The sequence below is a fragment of the Nerophis ophidion genome, linkage group LG07, assembly GCF_033978795.1.
Source record: "Nerophis ophidion isolate RoL-2023_Sa linkage group LG07, RoL_Noph_v1.0, whole genome shotgun sequence".
Classification (NCBI taxonomy): domain Eukaryota; kingdom Metazoa; phylum Chordata; class Actinopteri; order Syngnathiformes; family Syngnathidae; genus Nerophis; species Nerophis ophidion.
In genome coordinates this window covers 10782414-10803880 of record NC_084617.1, presented here as the reverse complement: position 1 = coordinate 10803880, position 21467 = coordinate 10782414, and the positions used below count along the sequence as shown (strand labels likewise).

General features: G+C 40.4%; 2 protein-coding genes across 2 annotated transcripts in view; both read left to right on the top strand.

Moving 5' to 3' along the window:
- LOC133555925 (inactive phospholipase C-like protein 2) overlaps nucleotides 1-7491 on the top strand; it is a 415124-nt gene extending 407633 nt beyond the window's left edge. Inside the window, exon 26 of the mRNA XM_061905396.1 lies at nucleotides 3489-7491. Coding sequence (XP_061761380.1) covers nucleotides 3489-3881 — 393 coding nt within the window. The 3' untranslated portion in view covers nucleotides 3882-7491. The remainder of the gene's footprint in view (nucleotides 1-3488) is intronic.
- Nucleotides 7492-14557: 7066 nt separating this feature from the next.
- Nucleotides 14558-19772, top strand: hcrt (hypocretin (orexin) neuropeptide precursor). The gene is made up of 2 exons (XM_061905330.1): nucleotides 14558-15065; nucleotides 19360-19772. The coding sequence occupies exons 1-2, from the start codon at nucleotides 14982-14984 to the stop codon at nucleotides 19711-19713; spliced, it is 438 nt and encodes a 145-aa protein (XP_061761314.1). The 5' UTR covers nucleotides 14558-14981; the 3' UTR covers nucleotides 19714-19772.
- Nucleotides 19773-21467: the final 1695 nt, after the last annotated feature.

Here is a 21467-nt window from a genome sequence, read left to right as displayed (position 1 = left end):
GCAACATTCAGAATAGCAATAAACAAAGCAATTGAGAGGACACACAAACATGACACAAAACAATCCAAAAGCAGTCAAACGAAAAATTATATTATCAACAACAGTATTAATATTATTGACAATTCCAACATAGCAGTGATTAGAAATCCCTCATTGACATTATCGTTACAGCCCAACCATCCATCCATCTTCTTCCGCTTATCCGGGGTCGGGTCGCGGGGGCAGCAGCCTAAGCAGGGAAGCCCAGACTTCCCTGGCCAGCCGGGAGACATAGTCTTCCCAACGTGTCCTGGGTCTTGTGTTGTCAGGCATGGCTGTTCTCATTCACCAGGTTATTGTTATTCTCCTGGAATTCAACTGATCAGTTGTCTTAGAAGACGTTTGGCCTCTCTTCCGAGTAGTTTTCATCAGTTCATGCTCATCGACTTAGCTCGGACGGATCTAGTCCGAGCGCTTGGTGCCAAGGTCCTAACTCTGGGGTGTGAAACTCATTTTAGTTCGAGGGTCCCATGGAGAAAAATCTACTCCCAAGTGGAGCAGACTGATAAAATCACGGCACGATAACTTAAAAAGAAAGACAACTTCAGATTATTTTCTTTGTTTTAAAAATAGAACAAGCACATTCTGAAATCGTACAATTACAATGTTGTTTATTAGTCGTTGTTTATATTTCCGGAATAAATTATGTGATAAAGTTCATCAGTCAACTCATTGGTGTTAGTTTTCAATCCATCAAGACGAAAAAAAAAAAAATCAAAATCTAATTACTGTATATTATTTATGTAGTTTGATCATTTTCCTCGACTAATGCACTATCATCATGTGGTTTATTTTGTACATATGTAGCATCATCTACATCAGGGGTCGGGAACCTTTTTGGCTGAGAGAGCCATGAAAGCCAAATATTTCAAAATGTATTTCCGTGAGAGCCATATCATATTTTTTAACACTGAATACAACTAAATGCGTGCATTTTTAAGTAAGACCAACATTTTTCGAGTATAATAAGTCTCTTATTGTTTTTAATAACATTGTTATTCTGAAGCTAACCAATAATAAATAAAATGTCATGTCTGTTGATCATGTTTTTGTTTGGCCATGTGCTGTTTGTCCTTTGGACTCTTTAAGTTCCTGTTTTTTTCCCACTCCCTTGTCTGGTTTCCTTGGTTACTCATTTTGTCCACCTGTCTCTGGTGGACAAAATGCCTGCTCACCTGCTTCCCGAGCACTAATCAGAGGCAGTATTTAAGCTCGTCTTTGCCAGTCAGTCGCCCTGTGCTGACTTGTTTCATGCCTTGCCATAGTTTCGTGCTTCATGCCATGCCAAGTAAGTTTTGTTTATGTTCTTAGTCTGTTTATGCGTTAGCTTTGTTCCTTAGCCCAAGTTGTGCCTCCGCTGTGAGCGATTTTTGTTTGTATATTTTTTTAGTTAAAATTAAATCATGTTTTTACCTAAATGCCATGTCCCGAGTAGTCCGTCTGCCTTCCTGGGAGAACGACCCCGCAGCAAGCTGCGACCCCCCCATTGTGACATAAAATAATTCTTACCATTAATGCAACTTCTTGAACAGGTGCGGTAGAAAACAGATGGATGGAGTTAAATAAATGAGAATGTTTTATATTTTGAACATTATTTTTAGCACAGTGAATTCCAGCGGAATTATTCATAATTATTGTGTTAAGCAATGTCAGCTAAGATTTATCTGAGAGCCAGATGCAGTCATCAAAAGAGCCACATCTGGCTCTAGAGCCATAGGTTCCCTACCCTGATCTACAAAGAATTGCTATTGCGACATCCAATGGACACTTAGAACAGCTGTTTCTTTCATTCAAAAATGTAAGGTTCATTTTTCTACTAGGCGAACTCAACCCACGGGCCGGATAAAACCTGTTCGCGGGCCTAATCCGGCCCTCGGCCCGTACGTTTGACACCGCTGTCCTAACTATTTATCCCCTAATATGAGGAGCAGCGTATGCACGGGAAAAAGGGCTTTTGTGGTGTGAAAAAAACAAATGTCGACCATAGAATTGAATGATTCATACACCGTATCGCAGGGGTCACCAACACGGTGCCCGTGGGCACCAGGTACCCCGTAAGGACCAGATGAGTGGCCCGCTGGCCTGTTCTAAAAATAGCTCAAATAGCAGCACTTACCAGTGAGCTGCCTCTATTTTTTAAATTGTATTTATTTACTAGCAAGCTGGTCTCGCTTTGCTGGACATTTTTAATTCTTAAAGAGACAAAACTCAAATAGAATTTGAAAATGCAAGACAATATTTTAAAGACTTGGTCTTCACTTGTTTAAATAAATTCATTTGTTTTTTTTACTTTGCTTCTTATAACTTTCAGAAAGACAATTTTTGAGAAAAAAATACAACCTTAAAAATGATTTTAGGATTTTTAAACACATATACCTTTTTACCTTTTAAAGTCCTTCTTCTTCTTTCCTGACAATTGAAATCAATGTTCAAGTATTTTTTTTTTTTATTGTAAACAATAATAAATACATTTTATTTGTATTCTTCATTTCACCTTCTTTTTTTTCGACCAAGAATATTTGTGAAATATTTCTTCAAACTTATTGTGATTAAAATTCGAAAAAAAATATTCTGGCAAATTTAGAAAATATGTAGAAACAAATTTAAATCTTATTTCAAAGTCTTTTGAATTTCTTTTAAAAAAAAAATTCTGGAAAATCTAGAAGAAATAATGATTTGTCTTTGTTAGAAATATAGCTTGGTCCAATTTGTTATATATTCTAACAAAGTGCAGATTGGATTTTAACCTATTTAAAACATGTCATCAAAATTCTAAAATTAATCCTAATCAGGAAAAATTACTAATGATGTTGCATAAATTCTGTTTTTAATTTTTTCAAAAAGATTCGAATTAGCTAGTTTTTGTCTTCATTTTTTTCGGTTGAATTTTGAATTTTAAAGAGTCGAAATTCAAGATAAACTATGTTTCAAAATGTTATTTTAATTTTTTTTCGTGTTTTCTCCTCTTTTAAACCTTTCAATTAAGTGTTTTTTTCATCATTTATTCTCGACAAAAAACCTTCCGTAAAAAGAAAAAAAATGTACGACCCCGGACTGTTGAACGACTGAAGCTCTACATAAAACAAGAATGGGAAAGAATTCCACTTTCAAAGTTTCAACAATTAGTTTCCTCGGTTCCCAAATGTTTATTGAGTGTTGTTAAAAGAAAAGGTGATGTAACACAGTGGTGAACATGCCCTTTCCCAACTACTTTGGCACGTGATGCAGCCATGAAATTCTAAGTTAATTATTATTTGCAAAATAAAAAAAAAATGTTTATAATTTTGAACATCAAATATGTTGTCTTTGTAGCATATGCAACTAAATATGGGTTGAAAATGATTTGCAAATCATTGTATTCTGTTTATATTTACATCTAACACAATTTCCCAACTCATATGGAAACGGGGTTTTGGACATCACAACTATTTGTTTTGTCTGACATGCAGGGCCAGGCGGACCTGTTGAAGCACGCCAAGAACGAGGCCCTGGACACCGTGCGTCAGATCCACTGTGCGGCTCAGTCCTGTGGCCTCAGTAAGAACGGCGCCTCCTCCCCACAGCCGCAGCCCCACCTTCTTCAACAGCACCACCACCCCCTGCAGACCCAGCAGCAACAACCTCAGACCAAGACCCCTCCAATGATGCCCCAGTCACAGACTCCAACCCAAACCGGACCTCCTCAATCCCCGCTGACGCCCCTCCCTCTCCTTCAAAGTCTCCCGACACCACCAGCTTACAACCCTCCCCCGGACCTGCCCCAGTTCCAGAGAGCAGCCGGACCTCTGGACTCCATCTTCGAGAAGGAGGCGTTCGGCCGTGATCCGGCGGGAACCTGCTGACCCTTAGCCTGTGCCCACAGAGGTGACAAGGGGACGAAGGAGGGAGAAAGTAGGAAAGGAGCGGCGGGTGGGGACGGTGAAGAAAGGATGACGGAGGACGGAGTCAACCAGATGATCATGAGGATGATGGCGAGGAAGAGTCGGCGCGTAAGAAGCGAGACGCAAGTGTGAAAGGTCAGAGTTGCAGAGAGAGCTGAAAAAGACGACAAGACAAGGTCGTCCGCTGTTACACATTTGCATGTGATTGACAGGTACAAGTCATCCTTTTAGCCCACGTCCACACGGATACACATACAGTACATCAACCAAGGGTTTGCACTCTTTTTAATCCATCGTGAGTGTTCGAAAAACTCCAATCCAAAAGTTCGGATCGTGAAGAAAAAAAATAATCCATTTGGCTCCAGTAGTTTTACCAAAAACGTTAAAACAGGGGTGTCAAACTCAAATACAGAGTGGGCTAAAATTTAAAACTTAACAAAGGTTGAACAAATGAACCTTTTAATTTGGACCCAAACAAGTTTTGCATTGAACATTGAACAAGCAAGGCTTATATAACTTTTTTTCCAGTTCCAAATAATAATAATTAAAAAAATATCATTGACATATCAAATCAAATTTAAATACAAATGTAATGCCTCTTTTCTATTTGAAGCCTTCTGAGGTAAATATCAAAATATATTGTAGCGTCCCGAAAGAGTTAGTGCTGCAAGGGGATCTGGGTATTTGTTCTGTTGTGTTTATGTTGTGTTACAGTGCAGATGTTCTCCCAAAATGTGTTTGTCATTCTTGTTTGGTGTGAGTTCAGTGTGGCGCATATTTGTAACAGTGTTAAAGTTGTTTATACGGCCACCCTCAGTGTGACATGTATGGCATTTACTTACGTGTGTGTAATAATTATGCCACACGCTGTTTGTATGGAGGAAATGCGGACGTGACGACAGGTTTTAGAGAATACTAAAGGCAGTGCCTTTAAGGCACGCCCTCAATATTGTTGTCCGGGTGAAAATCGTGAGAATGCTTGCTTGCCTCGGGAGCGGCACTGAACTTCGAGAGGATTGGCAAATGTGAAAAATTGCGGTGTTACAGCCAGGGGCGCCGAAAAGTGAGGGTAAAGGAGACTGATTCTAGGGGCCCATGATGGAGGGGGGCCCAGAGAGGCCCCTAATGATGATGAAATGATGTGTTGGGGGCCCTGTAAAGATTATTTTCATGGGTACCAAAATCCCTAGCGGCGCCCCTGGTTACAGCAGCACCGCTGCTGTGTAATAATGTTAATTTGATATTGCCTCAAGGGCCAAATTAAATTACACGGCGGGCCAAGTTTGCCCCGCGGGCCAGAGTTTGACACCCATGTTGTAAAAGGTAAAATATGTGCAGAGTAAAAACAAATTTGGGTAACACCTAGGGGTGTAACGGTACACACAAATTTTGGTTCGGTACATTGGGGCGGTATAGCTCGGTTGGTAGCAACTTGAGTGTTGCAGGTTCGATTCCCGCTTCCGCCATCCTAGTCACTGCCGTTGTGTCCTTGGGCAAGACACTTTACCCACGTACCCCCAGTGCCACCCACACTGGTTTAAATGTAACTTGGATATTGGGTTTCGCTATGTAAAGCGCTTTGAGTCACTAGAGAAAAGCGCTATATAAATATAATTCACTTCACATACCTCGGTTCAGAGGTCACGGTTCGGTTAGTTTTCGGTACAGTAAGAAAACAACAAAATATCCATTTTTTGGGGTTATTTATTGACCAAATTTGCTAAATCTTCCACCAAAAATATTTTTCTCAGTGGAATATTTGATGTGAAGTAATGGGAACCTTGGAGAAGTCAATAATTCATAATAACATTAATCTATACGTGTTAAACATTCTTGTATTATTATTAAACACCTTTAACTTGTTAATAAAAACGTCTATATACGAATGAGTTAGATCCCCTCGACTTGGTCAATTGAAAAGTAGCTCGCCTGCAGACAAAGTTTGGCCACCCATGCTGTAGTTCAGGGGTCGGGAACCTTTTTGGCTGAGAGAGCCAAGAAGCCACATATTTGAAAATGTATTTCTGTTAGAGCATGTAATATATTTTTTTTAACACTGAACACAATTAAACGCTTGCATTTTTAAGTAAGACCAACATTTCTAGGGTATAATAAGTAAATATAAATAAATAAAATTGTTGTTCTGAAGCTAACTGTGGAGGGGGCGTGGCCTGCGGGACTGCAGCGAAGCGGGGTGTTGCCAGGATTGGCCTCGAAATCAGGGACAGGTGCGCAGATGGACCACCTGGGCCTTGTTATTTAATCACCTGTCGCTCTGTTATAAGCAGCAGCCAGGAGGAGAGACGGGTTTGGGGCTGGAGCCAGAGTGCGAGCGAGAACAAAAGAGAAAAAGACAATTGCTAGAAAGCAACTGAGAGACGTATTGAAAAATAAAACTATATTGTAACCCTGAAACAGACTCTCAAGTCAGTGCTTGGTGGTCTGAAGAACCCCCAGGAGGGCAAGCCCCACACTAACAAATAATGAATAAATAACTTCTTACTATTAACGCAACTTCTTGAACAGGTGTGGTAGAAAACGGATGGATGGATTAAAAAAAAGCACGAGAATGTTTTATATTTTGAACATTATTTTTAACACTGTGATTACAAGTGGAATTATTCATTACTTATCGCGTCATGCAATGTCAGCTCAGGTTTACCTGAGAGCCGGATGCAGTCATCAAAAGAGCCACATCTGGCTCCAGAGCCATAGGTTCCCTACCCCTGCTGTAGTGTAATGCCCATAGCTAAAAGCAACTGCGTGAGAACGTATACTGGAATATCACGATATAGTCATTTTCTATATCGCACAGAGACAAACCCGCGATCTGTCGAGTATATCGATACATCACCCAGCCCTAACTGTAGTTCCAGTCCTAGAAAATACGGTGTGGCCTCTGACACTGCAGGTCATCGAAAATCAGCAAAATTGCATGGCACAACATTAGAGGGTTTCTTCGAGCCAAGAGCCAGCTGTCGATTTGCATCTCAAACAGAAGCATTGATACTTTGAGGACAATGGTGTCCTAATTCCGCATAGGGACTATCGCTGTTTTTAATAGAGGTGAGAATGCAGCCATCGATGTTAAACCTGTCGTCCGCCTACAAGAATGTCCTGGCTACTAAAGACTGTCTCGTTCTTCGGGAGGAGGAGCCAGTAATGAGTTGTTTTTGCCCGCTGGATGCTGACCACTCGAAATGCTTCAAAAATAAAACACTGCCATCCTTTGGAGCTAATATAAAACATACATGAGATGGTCGGCGATAGCTGTTATGCAAATTTTTGGGGTCGACCCGTTTCTAATGAGAGACTCTAGTACAGGGGTCGGCAACCCAAAATGTTGAAAGAGCCATATTGGACCAAAAATACAAAAAAAAAAGTCACTGATTCATAATAACATTGATTTTGGTTCAATATTATAGAATAGAATAGAATAGAATAGAAAGTACTTTATTGATCCCTGGGGGAAATTCAGCACTACAGTTCGCTCACAATAAACAAGAATAATAATAAATAATATAATGTATATAATATATTATATATATATATATATAATATATAATAATAAATAAATGGGTTGTACTTGTATAGCGCTTTTCTACCTTCAAGGTACTCAAAGCGCTTTGACACTACTTCCACATTTACCCATTCACACACACATTCACACACTGATGGAGGGAGCTGCCATGCAAGGCGCTAACTAGCACCCATCAGGAGCAAGGGTGAAGTGTCTTGCTCAGGACACAACGGACGTGACGAGGTTGGTACTAGGTGGGAATTGAACCAGGGACCCTCGGGTTGCGCACGGCCACTCTCCCACTGCGCCACGCCGTCCCAATATATAATATATAAATAATATAAATAAATTCTACATATAGTACATATTAGAGATGCGCGGATAGGCGATTATATCATCCGCAACCGCATCACTAAAGTCGTCATCCACCTGAACCAACATTTTGTCATAACCGCAACCGCCTGCCCGCCACCCGCCCGTTTTTATATATCGGCCCGTTTCACAGAGTAAAGAAAACAATGGGAGCCGCAACCATTCTCGCGAATATTTGCTGGTACTCACCCAGATAACGAGAATAAGGCCATGCTATGAAGCCATTGCCTTTGACGCCTTCTACAACATGTACAAGCTGTTTGCCAGTCCGGCAACATTGTAGTATGCGGCTTCCGCAGATACACGCACACGACTGCAAAGCATACTGGGTGATACAGTACACTCATGGTTGTGATATAAACAATTTATAACACTCTTACTAATATGCGCCACACTGTGAAGCCACACCAAACAAAAATGACAAACACATTTCGGGAGAACATCCTCCCAGTAACACAACATAAACGCAACACAACAAATACCCAGAACCCTTTGCATCCATGACTATTCCTGACTATATTTTACAACCCCGCGTCCCCAACCCTGCCCCCCTCATCGACGCGGGGGTTTTGGTGCTAGCGGGATGTATAATATAAACAGGAAGAGTAATGGATGCAAAGGATTCTGGGTATTTGTTGTGTTGCGTTTATGTTGTGTTACTGGGAGGATGTTCTCCCGAAATGTGTTTGTCGTTCTTAATTGGTGTGGCTTCACAGCGTGGCGCATATTAGTACGATTGTTAAAGTTGTTTATATCACAACCATCAGTGTACTCTGTATCACCCAGTATGCCTTGCAGTTCTTTTGGTTATGTTTCTAATAACAATGGACAAAGAGGCGTAATTTGCTGTTACTACCAGAGACATTAATGGTCCACTGCATACTTTTTTTTTAATATTTATATTTCATAGCAGCGACCGGACCCATAGACCGGGTCATAGACTGACCAGACGTCCTCTTTTCACCGGACATGTCCTCTTTTGCGGAGCTGTCAGGGCAGAGTTTCTTAAATGCCTCAAATGTCCGGCATTTTGAGTATTGTTTACACAACGTGCAGTACGCTACTTAATATGTCCGTGGTTCAAATCCAGGCTCGGGATCTTTCTGTGTGGAGTTTGCATGTTCTCCCCGTGAATGCGTGGGTTCCCTCCAGGTACTCCGGCTTCCTCCCACCTCCAAAGACATGCACCTGGGGATAGGTTGATTGGTAACACTAAATTAGCCCTAGTGTTTGAATGTGAGTGTGAATGTTGTCTGTCTATCTGTGTTGGCCCTGCGATGAGGTGGCGACTTGTCCAGGGTGTACCCCGCCTTCCGCCCGATTGTAGCTGAGATAGGCGCCAGCGCCCCCCGCGACCCCAAAAGGGAATAAGCGGTAGAAAATGGATGGATGGATGGGAACTCGTTGGGTACACCCCCGTACCGAAACGGTTCGATAAAATACCCGTACAGTTACACCCCTAGTAACACTTTAGTATGGGAACATATTCACCATTAATCAGTTGCTTATTAACACGCAAATTATTAACATATTGGCTCTTAATTAGTAATTATTGAGTACTTATTAACGCCATTATTCTGCATGGCCTTATTATACTACCAGTTAGCCATTAACTAAGAGTCTTCCCTCAATAACCTCAGAATGATTGCGTATTAGTATTCAGTAAGGATTTTTATATGATTCTCCCTATAATACAACTTAATTAATATGGTCTGTTCTTACATAGCAAAACACAAAACTACAATAACCCTAACTAGGGCTGGGCGATATGGCCTTTTTTTAATATCTCGATATTTTTAGGCCATATCGCGAATACACGATATATCTCTCCATAGTTTGCCTTAGCCTTGAATGAACACTACATATAAACATATAATCACAGCAGTATGATGATTCTAGGTGTCTACTTTAAAACATTCTTCTTCATACTGCATTAATATATGCAGAGAGGTAAATCACAACTAAGTCAATTTACCAAAACTGTATTTATTGAACAGTTATTAAGCAGTGGCATAAACATTCATGTCGTGCAAGATTGTCAGAGACATTTTAAAACAAGCTACGAGTGCACTTTTGTGCATGATGTCACTAAGATGACATATCAAAACAACACTAAATTAAAGTGCACTTTTTAATTACAGAACGCCACTACAATAGTTTAAAACAAATAAAGTGCACTTTTGTGCATGATTATGGAGAATGAGTCTGCCCCCCCTTTGGCCCGATTCATTGTTTTATGCGTTTTCCACTAATTAAAGGCCTACTGAAATGAGATTTTCTTATTTAAACGGGGATAGCAGGTCCATTCTATGTGTCATACTTGATCATTTCGCGATATTGCCATATTTTTGCTGAAAGGATTTAGTAGAGAACATCGACGATAAAGTTCGCAACTTTTGGTCGCTAATAGAAAAGCCTTGCCTGTACCGGAAGTAGCAGACGATGACGTCACCCGTGTGAGGGCTCCTCACATTGTTTAGAATGGGAGCCTCCAACAAAAAGTGCTATTCGGACCGAGAAAACGACAATTTCCCTATTAATTTGAGTGAGGATGAAAGATTCGTGGCTGAGGATATTGATAGCAAAGGAATAGAAAAAAAAAAAAGGCGATTCAGATGTTTTTAGACACATTTACTAGGATAATTCTGAAAAATCCCTTATCTTTCTATTGTGTTGCTAGTGTTTTGGTGAGATTATATAGTACCTGATAGTCGGAGGTTTGTGGCCACGGGTGTCTTGACGCCAGTGTCTGAGGGAAGTCAGCAGCACGACAGAAGTTCCGCTGATGTCTCCGGTAAGAGGCGACTTTTTACCGCAATTTTCTCACCGAAACCTGCCGCATGACACGTGGTCGGGATCCATGTTCACTTGACGGCTCTGATCCATAGTAAAGCTTCACCTCCGGGAAATTTTAAACAAGGAATCACCGTGTGTTTGTGTGGCTAAAGGCTAAAGCTTCCCACCTCCATCTTTCTACTTTGACTTCTCCAATATTAATTGAAGAAATTGTAAAATATCAGCAACACAGATGTCCAGAATACTGTGTAATTGTGCGATGAAAGGAGACATTTTTTTAGCCGCTCGTGGTGCTGCGCTAATATGTCCTCTCCAACTCGAGACGTCACGCGCACAATTACGCGACGTTTTCAACAAGAAACTCAGCGGGAAATTTAAAATTGCAATTTAGTAAACTAAAAAGGCTGTATTGGCATGTGTTGCAATGTTAATATTTCATCATTGATATATAAACTATCAGACTGCGTGGTGGGTAGTAGTGGGTCTCAGTAGGCCTTTAGCTTATTTGTCATTTCACATGCTGTGTGGACGTCGATGTCTTCTTTTCAGCTCTCTCCAAACTTCTCTCTCTCTCTCTCTTGGACATTTTTTTTTTTACACAAGCACCTCCTCTTTTTATTCTCTGTGGGTACAGGTGGCACCTCATGACTCACACTTTGCCTTTGGACACACCTCCAAATGTTTTTTTGTTTTTTTTGCTGCACTTTTTTTCTCTTTTTTGCCCTACGGCATTTTTTTCTTCTTTTTTTCTGGAAACTATCCGGGAGAAAGAGGTTTTGATGCCTTGCTAGAACGCACCCCTGGCTGTGCTCTTTGGAAGCAAACTCTCCAGGAACCACTCCAAATATCCCTATTTTGTTCTTCCACTTACTTGACAAGGCATCATGGAAACAATCTGAATATTTTATTGTTCTCTTTTTTTTTTTTTTCAACTGGAAAAACTGCCCTTTAAAGGTCAAAGATCACCACAACGTATGTGAATCTAGGTGTAAACGTATTGAAATGTAAGAAGGGATGATATATATACAGTGGGGCAAAAAAGTCAGCCACCGATTGTGCAAGTTCTCCCACTTCAAATGATGACGGAGGTCTGTAATTTTCATCATAGGTACACTTCAACTGTGAGAGACAAAATGTGAAAAAAAAAATCTAGGAATTCAAATTGTAGGAATTTTAAATAATTTATTTGTAAATTATGGTGGAAAATAAGTATTTGGTCAACCATTCAAAGCTCTCACTGATGGAAGGAGGTTTTGGCTCAAAATCTCACGATACATGGCCCCATTCATTCTTTCCTTAACACGGATCAATCGTCCTGTCCCCTTAGCAGAAAAACAGCCCCAAAACATGATGTTTCCACCCCCATGATTCACAGTAGGTATGGTGTTCTTGGGATGCAACTCAGTATTTTTCTTCCTCCAAACACGACGAGTTGAGTTTATACCAAAAAGTTATATTTTGGTTTCATCTGACCACATGACAGTCTCCCATCCGCTCTCTGGCAAACTTCAGACGGGCCTGGACATGCACTGGCTTAAGCAGGGGGACACGTCTGGCATTGCAGGATTTGCTTCCCTGTCGGCGTAGTGTGTTACTGATGGTAACCTTTCTTACTTTGGTCCCAGCTCTATGCAGGTCATTCACCAGGTCCCCCTGTGTGGATTTGGGATTTTTGCTCACTGTTCTCATGATCATTTTGACCCCACGGGATGAGATCTTGCGTGGAGCCTAGATCGAGGGAGATTATCAGTGGTCTTATACGTCTTCCATTTTCTGATAATTGCTCCCACAGTTGATTTTTTCACATCAAGCTGCTTGCCTATTGTAGATTCACTCCTCCCAGTCTGGTGCAGGTCTACAATTCTTTTCCTGGTGTCCTTCGACAGCTCTTTGGTCTTGGCCATAGTGGAGTTTGGAGTCTGACTGTTTGAGGCTGTGGACAGGTGTCTTTTATACAGATAACGAGTTCAAACAAGTGCCATTAATACAAGTAACGAGTGGAGGACAGGAGAGCTTCTTAAAGAAGAAGTTACTGGTCTGTGAGAGCCAGAGATCTTCCTTGTTTGAAGTGACCAAATACTTATTTTCCACCATAATTTACAAATAAATTCTTTAAAATTCCTACAATGTGAATTCCTGGATTTTTTTTTCACATTCTGTCTCTCACAGTTGAAGTGTACCTATGATGAAAATTACAGACCTCTGTCTTCATTTGAAGTGGGAGAACTTGCACAATCGGTGGCTGACTAAATACTTTTTTGCCCCACTGTAAATATAAATAGAAATTGCCATAAGGACTCATGTAGACATGAATGATTCTAATTGTTGTTGGTTCGATGGATATTCTAACTATTTTTTAACTATTCATTCCATGTATGTGATCGTTTGTTCCGACACCTGGCGCACTTTACGTTTTACAACGCCAGGGTCTAAAAAAATGAGTAATGATTTTACAAAGGTCAGCTGTGTGTATCACTGTCAAGTCGACCCATTAAAAGTGGCTTCATTGTTTTTGCTGTTTATTCTAGTGATTGATGCATTTTTTTTTTTACCGTAATTGTTATTTATTATTGTTATTTTGTTAAGAGGAAGAACCGTCTTTAAAAAGCGACCTCCGAGAGATCTCGTACATTTAAATCAATTAGTAGAAGCCTTAATTGCAACATCCGATTTGACCGTGGCTTTAACAGCAAACTAATTATTTCAAAATAATCGAATTATTTAATCGTAAAAACAGTTACTGATAATTCAATTATTAGTAATGATTTTTTTTAAAGTGTGACAATTGTTTTTACCATTGTTTGTATTTGTTATGTATGTTATATTATTAGATAACATTATTTGCGTTCATACAGTATTACTATTTTTTTAAACAAATAAAACCACAATACAGATATGACTACATTATGTATGTATCATAATATTTTTAGATATGTATTATACTTAAAATATTGGAAATCATTTTTTTAATAAAGAACCTTATCAGTACACATACGTATATATTAGTATTTTTTTAAGCTAATTAAAATTGAATACAAACCAATATTATGACATATTTATCATAAACAATTTTAGAAAGTCATTTTTTTTAAAACAAATGCAAATATTATTTTAATTAGATAACTTTATTAATGGAAACACATTTTTTACAGTGCAAATATAATAATCAAATGCACTGCAATTAGTTTTATAATGTCATGAGGTGAATTCTTATACATTTATACTCGTAAATTATATACGGTTACAAGCGGCCATAAATAATGTAAAAAAGTTATTTTGAATTAAGAACTTTGTTTGTGGAAAAATTACAAAAGAATATATGTTATTATTAAAACGCAAGTGTGACAATTGTTTTTACCATTGTGTATATTTTGGATTTATACATATTATGGTATATTATTTCAATTAGATAACATATTTGTATTATTATTTTTTAACAAATAAAACCACAATACAAATATGCATCATAATATTTTTATATATTTATTATACCTAAAATATTGGAAATATTTTTTTTAATAAATAACCTTATTAGTAGACAAACATATATTCATTTTCCGGTAGGAATCAATAAAGTACTATCGATCTATCTATCTATAGTAGTATTTTTCAAGCTAATTAAAATATAATACAAACCGATATTATGACATATTTATCATAAACAATTTTAGAATGTCATTTTTGAAAACATATGCAAAAATGATTTTAATTGTATACCTTTATTAATGGAAGCAATTTTTTTACAGTGTATGTAATGCAAATATAATAATCAATTGCACTGCAATTAGTTTTATAATATCATGAGGTGAATTCTTATACATTTATACTCAAAAATTATATACGTTTACAAGCAGCCCTCTTAAGGCAGACATAAACACAATTTCCCAACTCACATTGTAATATGAGCTATCTTTATTATTGGAAACCCAGTTAAAAGATGCAACACTTTGGTCGGGCATCAGATGGCAGCAAAATGAAGGATGAGTCTGGGGCCCAAAATAAAGAAGCCGCTCTTTTTGATTACTCACAATGCTAAATAATTCCCAGAAAGCCCTAATTAGCTTTGCTGGTCAACATGCTTCTTTATGAAAGTGGATAAAGGGCACCGCTTCTTTTTACTATTCTGTGAATTCCTAATTGCGGTGTCTCCGTCACAACGGCATGTCTTAATTAGACGCCGTTACGCCACACAAAGACGTATCAGCGAGAGTCGTGGAGATGACCTACCGCGCTAATGAATGGGCCCGCAGGTGAGCAAAGAAACAACTCTCGCGTCTCCTCGGGAAGCGGGGTCCAAATGACATCCCGTCGTGAAAAGACAAGAGGATATAAAAGAGCCCAGTTCTTCCCCCCCGTGGAGGACGGAAGATCAGATGCCTTCTTCTCACAGCCGACAGAAGATGAGGTGGTGCGCCCCCGAGTTGCAACACCTGGCCGAGTCGCACTCGTCCGGCAAGGTAAGACGGATTTTTAAAAATATTTTTATGTGTGTACTCTCAGTGCTTCGCTTTCCCCATATTTTGTATTGTTACCGCCATATTTCAAAAGGAAATACAGCATTTTTTTTTTTTTACCTCAAAATTCTACAGACAATACCCCATCCATCCATCCATTTTCTACCGCTTATTCCCTTTCGGGGTCGCGGGGGGCGCTGGCGCCTATCTCAGCTACAATCGGGCGGAAGGCGGGGTACACCCTGGACAAGTCGCCACCTCATCACAGGGCCAACACAGATAGACAGACAACATTCACACTCACATTCACACACTAGGGCCAATTTAGTGTTGCCAATCAACCTATCCCCAGGTGCATGTCTTTGGAAGTGGGAGGAAGCCGGAGTACCCGGAGGGAACCCACGCATTCACGGGGAGAACATGCAAACTCCACACAGAAAGATCCCGAGCCTGGATTTGAACCCAGGACTGCAGGACCTTCGTATTGTGAGGCAGACGCACTAACCCCTCTGCCACAGACAATACCCCATTATGTTAAATGTTTTTGTGTATAATTCTGCTTGGGCCCTGCGATGAGGTGGCGACTTGTCCAGGGTGTACCCCGCCTTCCGCCCAATTGTAGCTGAGATAGGTGCCAGCGCCCCCCGCGACCCCGAAAGGGAATAAGCGGTAGAAAATGGGTGGATGGATGGATAATTTTGCTTGCAAATGTACTAAAACTAAAAACAACACATCTACGTAATTATTCTCAGCCTTTGCTCAATAACTTGAGGCGGCGTATAGCTCGGTTGGTAGAGCGGCCGTGCCAGCAACTTGAGGGTTGCAGGTTCGATTCCCGCGTCCTCCATCCTAGTCACTGCCGTTGTGTCCTTGGGCAAGACACTTTACCCACCTGCTCCCAGTGCCACCCACACTGGTTTAAATGTAACTTAGATTTTGGGTTTCACTACATAAAGCGCTTTGAGTCACTAGAGAAAAGCGCTATATAAAATATAATTCACAATTTGAAGATGCACCTTTGGCAGCAATGGGAATACGATACCACAAGCCTGGCACACCTATCTTTGGGCAGTTTTGGCCATTCCTTTTTGCATTGGTTTTCTTTCCCTCTATCCCAGTTCCTGCCTTTGAAAACCTATGTATACCTTATTTTCCGGAATATAACCTCCATCCATCCCCTTCCATCCATTTTCTACCGCTTATTCCCTTTCGGGGTCGCGGGGGGCGCTGGCGCCTATCTCAGCTACAATCGGGCGGAAGGCGGTGTACACCCTGGACAAGTCGCCACCTCATCGCAGGGCGGAATATAACCTGGTGCGCCTAATATACGGAATAATTCTGGTTTTGCTTACCGACCTCGAAGCTATTCTATTTGGTACATGGTGTAACGATAAGTGTGACTGGTAGATGGCAGTCACACATAAGAGTGAAGTGAATTATATTTATATAGCGCTTTTTCTCTAGTGACTCAAAGCGCTTTACATAGCGAAACCCAATATCTAAGTTACTTTTAAACCAGTGTGGGTGGCACTGGGAGCAGGTGGGTAAAGTGTCTTGCCCAAGGACACAACGGTCTTGCCCGAGGATCAAACCTGCAACCCACAAGTTGCTGGCACGGCGGCTCTACCAACCGAGCCATACCGCCACACAAGAGATTTGTGTAGACTGCACTATGATGGCAATATGACTCAAGTAAACAACACCCACATTTTATATGTTCCATTGAAAATATAGAACATTACACACGGCACTCAAAAATCTTATCGAAATGTTTTAGTACGGGTTTGGTAAGCTATGAAGCCGCACCACTTGATGGATTGTCGGCATATTAAAGATACGAGTATTATTATGGTGTGTGTATAAGGTAAGATATATTATCTGGCGTTTTCGTTAGCAGTATTATGCTAAGGATACTTTTCTTACCTTCTGGCACCTGCTGATCTGTATTTGGGATCTGCATAAGTCCTGAAAATTTGCGTGCGTCCGCCTTTGTAGTCCGTGAGGACCCCGTAGTCAATAAGCTTCTTCTTCTCTTTCTCTATTTTCTTGTTAAATGATAAAAGGGTTGTACTTGTATAGCGCTTTTCTACCTTCAAGGTACTCAAGGCGCTTTGACACTACTTCCACATTTACCCATTCACACACACATTCACACACTGATGGAGGGAGCTGCCATGCAAGGCGCTAACCAGCACCCATCAGGAGCAAGGGTGAAGTGTCTTGCTCAGGACACAACGGACGTGACGAGGTTGGTACTAAGTGGGGATTGAACCAGGGACCCTCGGGTTGCGCACGGCCACTCTTCCACTGCGCCACGCCGTCCCGTTATGTTGCATTCATCCTCAGCTGTTGCCATTTCTAATATAAAGTAGTGTAAAGTTCTTACTTTTATATCTGTCAGTAAACTCGCCATGAAAGCGCTAAAACATACCGGTGTAGTGAGTTGACATTATTCACCCAACGAACTTTACTTATTCTGGTCGGACAGTTTTTCACGGGACACATTTCCGGCCTTGTTGTTGTTTACGGATGAGGCGATGTTGCTCCGTTATTGATTGAAGTAAAGTCTGAATGTCACTAAAACAGTTAGCGCCGTCTTTTAACGCTTTTTCCACTCCCGTCCTTCCACGCTACACGGCTACAACAAAGATGACGGGGAGAAGACGCTGCCGAAGTTGAGCCACGTAAACAAGACCGCCCACAAAACGACATGTCCGGAAGCGACTGTCAGAAAGCGACATGAAGATGATCTGAAAAACATAATCCATGCAACATTTTGACCAAAGAACCACCATTACATGTTATGTAGACCAAAAGGAAGTCTTTTACATTTAGAAAAAAATAATAATCTGACCCCTGTAATGCGCCCTATAATCCGGTGCACCTTTTGTATGAAAAAGATCGAAAATAGACCATTCATCGGCAGTGCGCCTTATAATCCGGTGCGCCCAATGGTCCGGAAAATACGGTATACATATATATATATATATATATATATATATGTATAGATATTTGTACTTTGTACACATTTTTATGTAGAATGCTGTGTGTGCATTAGAGATGTCCGATAATATCGGACTCCTGGTATTATCGTGTAATATCGGAAATTATCGGTATAGGTTTCAAAAAGTAAAATTTATGACTTTTTAAAACGGCACGGTGTACACTGACGTAGGGAGGAGTACAGAGCGCCAATAAACCTTAAAGGCAATGCCTCTGCGTGCCGGCCCAATCCCGTAATATCTACGGCTTTTCACACACACACACACACACACACACACACACACACACACACACACACACACACACACACACACGCACACACACACACACACACACACACAAGTGGATGCAAAGCATACTTGGTCAACAGCCATACAGGTCACACTAAGGGTGGCCGTATAAACAACTTTAACACTTTTAAAAATATGCGCCACACCGTGAACCCACACCAAACAAGAACGACAAACACATTTCGGGAGAACATCCGCACCGTAAAACAACAAAACCCAGACCCCCTTGCAGCACTAACTCTTCTGGGACGCTACAATATACACCCCCAGCTACCTCCAACCCCGCCCACCTCAGCCTCCTCATGCTCTCTCAGGGAGAGCATGTCCCAAATTCCAAGCTACTGTTTTGAGGCATGTTAAAAAAAATAATGCACTTTGTGACTTCAATAATAAATATGGCAGTGCCATGTTGGCATTTTTTTCCCCCATAATTTGAGTTTATTTATTTTGGAAAACCTTGTTACATTGTTTAATGCATCCAGCGGGGCATCACAACAAAATTAGGCATAATAATGTGTTCATTCCACGACTGTATATATCGGTCGATATCGGAATCGGTAATTAAGAGTTGGACAATATCGGAATGTCGGCAAAAAAAGCCATTATCGGACATCTCTAATGTGCATGCATGCATTTGTGTACATATACCTAAGTATGGGTTCAATCCCTGGGATCGGGGTCTTTCTGTGTGGAGTTTGCATGTTCTCCCCGTGACTGAGTGGGTTCTCTCCGGGTTCTCCGGCTTCCTCCCACCTCCAAAGACATGCACCTGGGGATAGGTTGATTGGCAACACTAAATGGTCCCGAGTGTGTGGATGTGAGTGTGAATGTTGTCTATTTGTGTTGGCCCTGTGATGAGATGGCGACTTGTCCAGGGTGTACCCCGCCTCCCGAATGAACAGAGCTGGAATAGGCTCCAGCACCACCCGCGACCCAGAGAGGGACAAGCGGTAAAAAATGGATGCATATGTACGTAGTTAATTTTGTACCTTTTGTTCCCGCAGCAGAAGGTCCTGGGTCTTCTTCTGCTGTTGCTGCTGTCGGAGGCGGTGCTGTGCGATGTCCACAGCGTGTCCAGTGAGTGCTGCAAGCAGCCGTCTCGCCCGTGTCGCCTGCACCTGCTGCTGTGTCGCTCAGGAGGGGCCACCAAGGTCTTGGCCGACGTCTCCGCCGGCATCCTCACCCTGGGCAAGCGCACACTGGACGAGCCCAACTTCCACAGTCGCCTGCAACAGCTTCTCCACGAGTCCAGGGACCGTGCCGCCGGCATCCTGACCATGGGCAGGAGAGCCTCGCCGGGGGTCAAAGGTCACCATGCGCCCCCGTCAGACGCCAACTTCGCTCTTTTGCCGGTTTGATGTGTTGCAATGCATCCTGGGACTTCTAATAAACACAACAGGAATGGAATGATTTACATATTGGGTCATAATAAAATGCAACATTGACAACATTCCATTATTCATGCATGTCAGTAATGTTTTACAGCAGGGGTCACCAACGCGGTGCCCGCGGGCACCGGGTCGCCCGTAAGGACCAGATGAGTCGCCCGCTGGCCTGTTCTAAATATAGCTCAAATAGCAGCACTTACCAGTGAGCTGCCTCTATTTTTTAAATGTTATTTTTTTACTAGCAAGCTGGTCTCGCTTTGCTCGACATTTTTAATTCTAAGAGAGACAAAACTCAAATAGAATTTGAAAATCCAAGAAAATAATTTAAAGACTTGGTCTTCACTTGTTTAAATAAATTCATTTATGTTTTTTACTTTGCTTCTTATAACTTTCAGAAAGACAATTTTCAATCAATCAATCAATCAATCAATGTTTACTTATATAGCCCTAAATCACTAGTGTCTCAAAGGGCTGCACAAACCACCACGACATCCTCGGTAGGCCCACATAAGGGCAAGGAAAACTCACACCCAGTGGGACGTCGGTGACAATGATGACTATGAGAACCTTAGAGAGGAGGAAAGCAATGGATGTCGAGCGGGTCTAACATGATACTGCGAAAGTTCAATCCATAATGGATCCAACACAGTCGCGAGAGTCCAGTCCAAAGCGGATCCAACACAGCAGCGAGAGTCCCGTTCACAGCGGAGCCAGCAGGAAACCATCCCAAGCGGAGGCGGATCAGCATTTTAGAGAAAAAATACAACCTTAAAAAAGATTTTAGGATTTTTAAACACATATACATATTTACCTTTTAAATGCCTTTCTCTTCTTTCCTGACAATTTAAATCAATGTTCAAGTAAATGTACTTTTCCTATTATAAAGGATAATAAACACATTTTAATTTGATTCTTCATTTTAGCTTCTGTTTGTTTGACGAAGAATATTGTGAAATATTTCTTCAAACTAATGATTAAAATAAAATAAAAAATATTCTTGCAGATTTAGAAAATCTGTAGAATCAAATTTAAATCTAATTTCAAAGTCTTTTGAATTTATTTTAAAAATTTTATTCTGGAAAATCTAGAATAAATAATGATTTGTCTTTGTTAGAAATATATCTTGGTCCAATTTGTTATATATTCTAACAAAGTGCAGATTGGATTTTAACCTATTTAAAACATGTCAATAAAATTCTAAAATTAATCTTAATCAGGAAAAATTACTAATGATGTTCCATTAATTCTTTTTTAAATTTTTTCAAAAAGATTCAAATTAGCTAGTTTTTCGCTTCATATTTTTCGGTTGAATTTTGAATTTTAAAGAGTCGAAATTAAAGATAAACTATGTTTCAAATTTTAATTTTCATTTTTTTCGTGTTTTCTCCTCTTTTAAACCGTTCAATTAAGTGTTTTTTTTCATCATTTATTCGCTACAAAAAACCTTCCGTAAAAGGAAAAAAAAAATTACGACGGAATGACAGACAGAAATACCTATTTTTTTTATATATAGATTTATTTATAAGGGTAAATTGAGCAAATTGGCTATTTCTGGCAATTTATTTAAGTGTGTATCAAACTGGTAGCCCTTCGCATTAATCACTACCCAAGAAGTTGCTCTTGGTTTCAAAAAGGTTGGTGACCCCTGTTTTACAGCAACCTATAATGTCATATATTCATAATATTAGTTATTCAAAGAGGTTTGTCGTTTACACAGTATGTCT

Bases quoted from the DNA above. Each gene is read 5' to 3' on its own strand.
- hcrt (XM_061905330.1), top strand. From the start codon at position 14,982: ATGCCTTCTTCTCACAGCCGACAGAAGATGAGGTGGTGCGCCCCCGAG. The intron at 15,066-19,359 runs GTAAGACGGATT...TTGTTCCCGCAG, and splicing joins AGTCGCACTCGTCCGGCAAG to CAGAAGGTCCTGGGTCTTCT.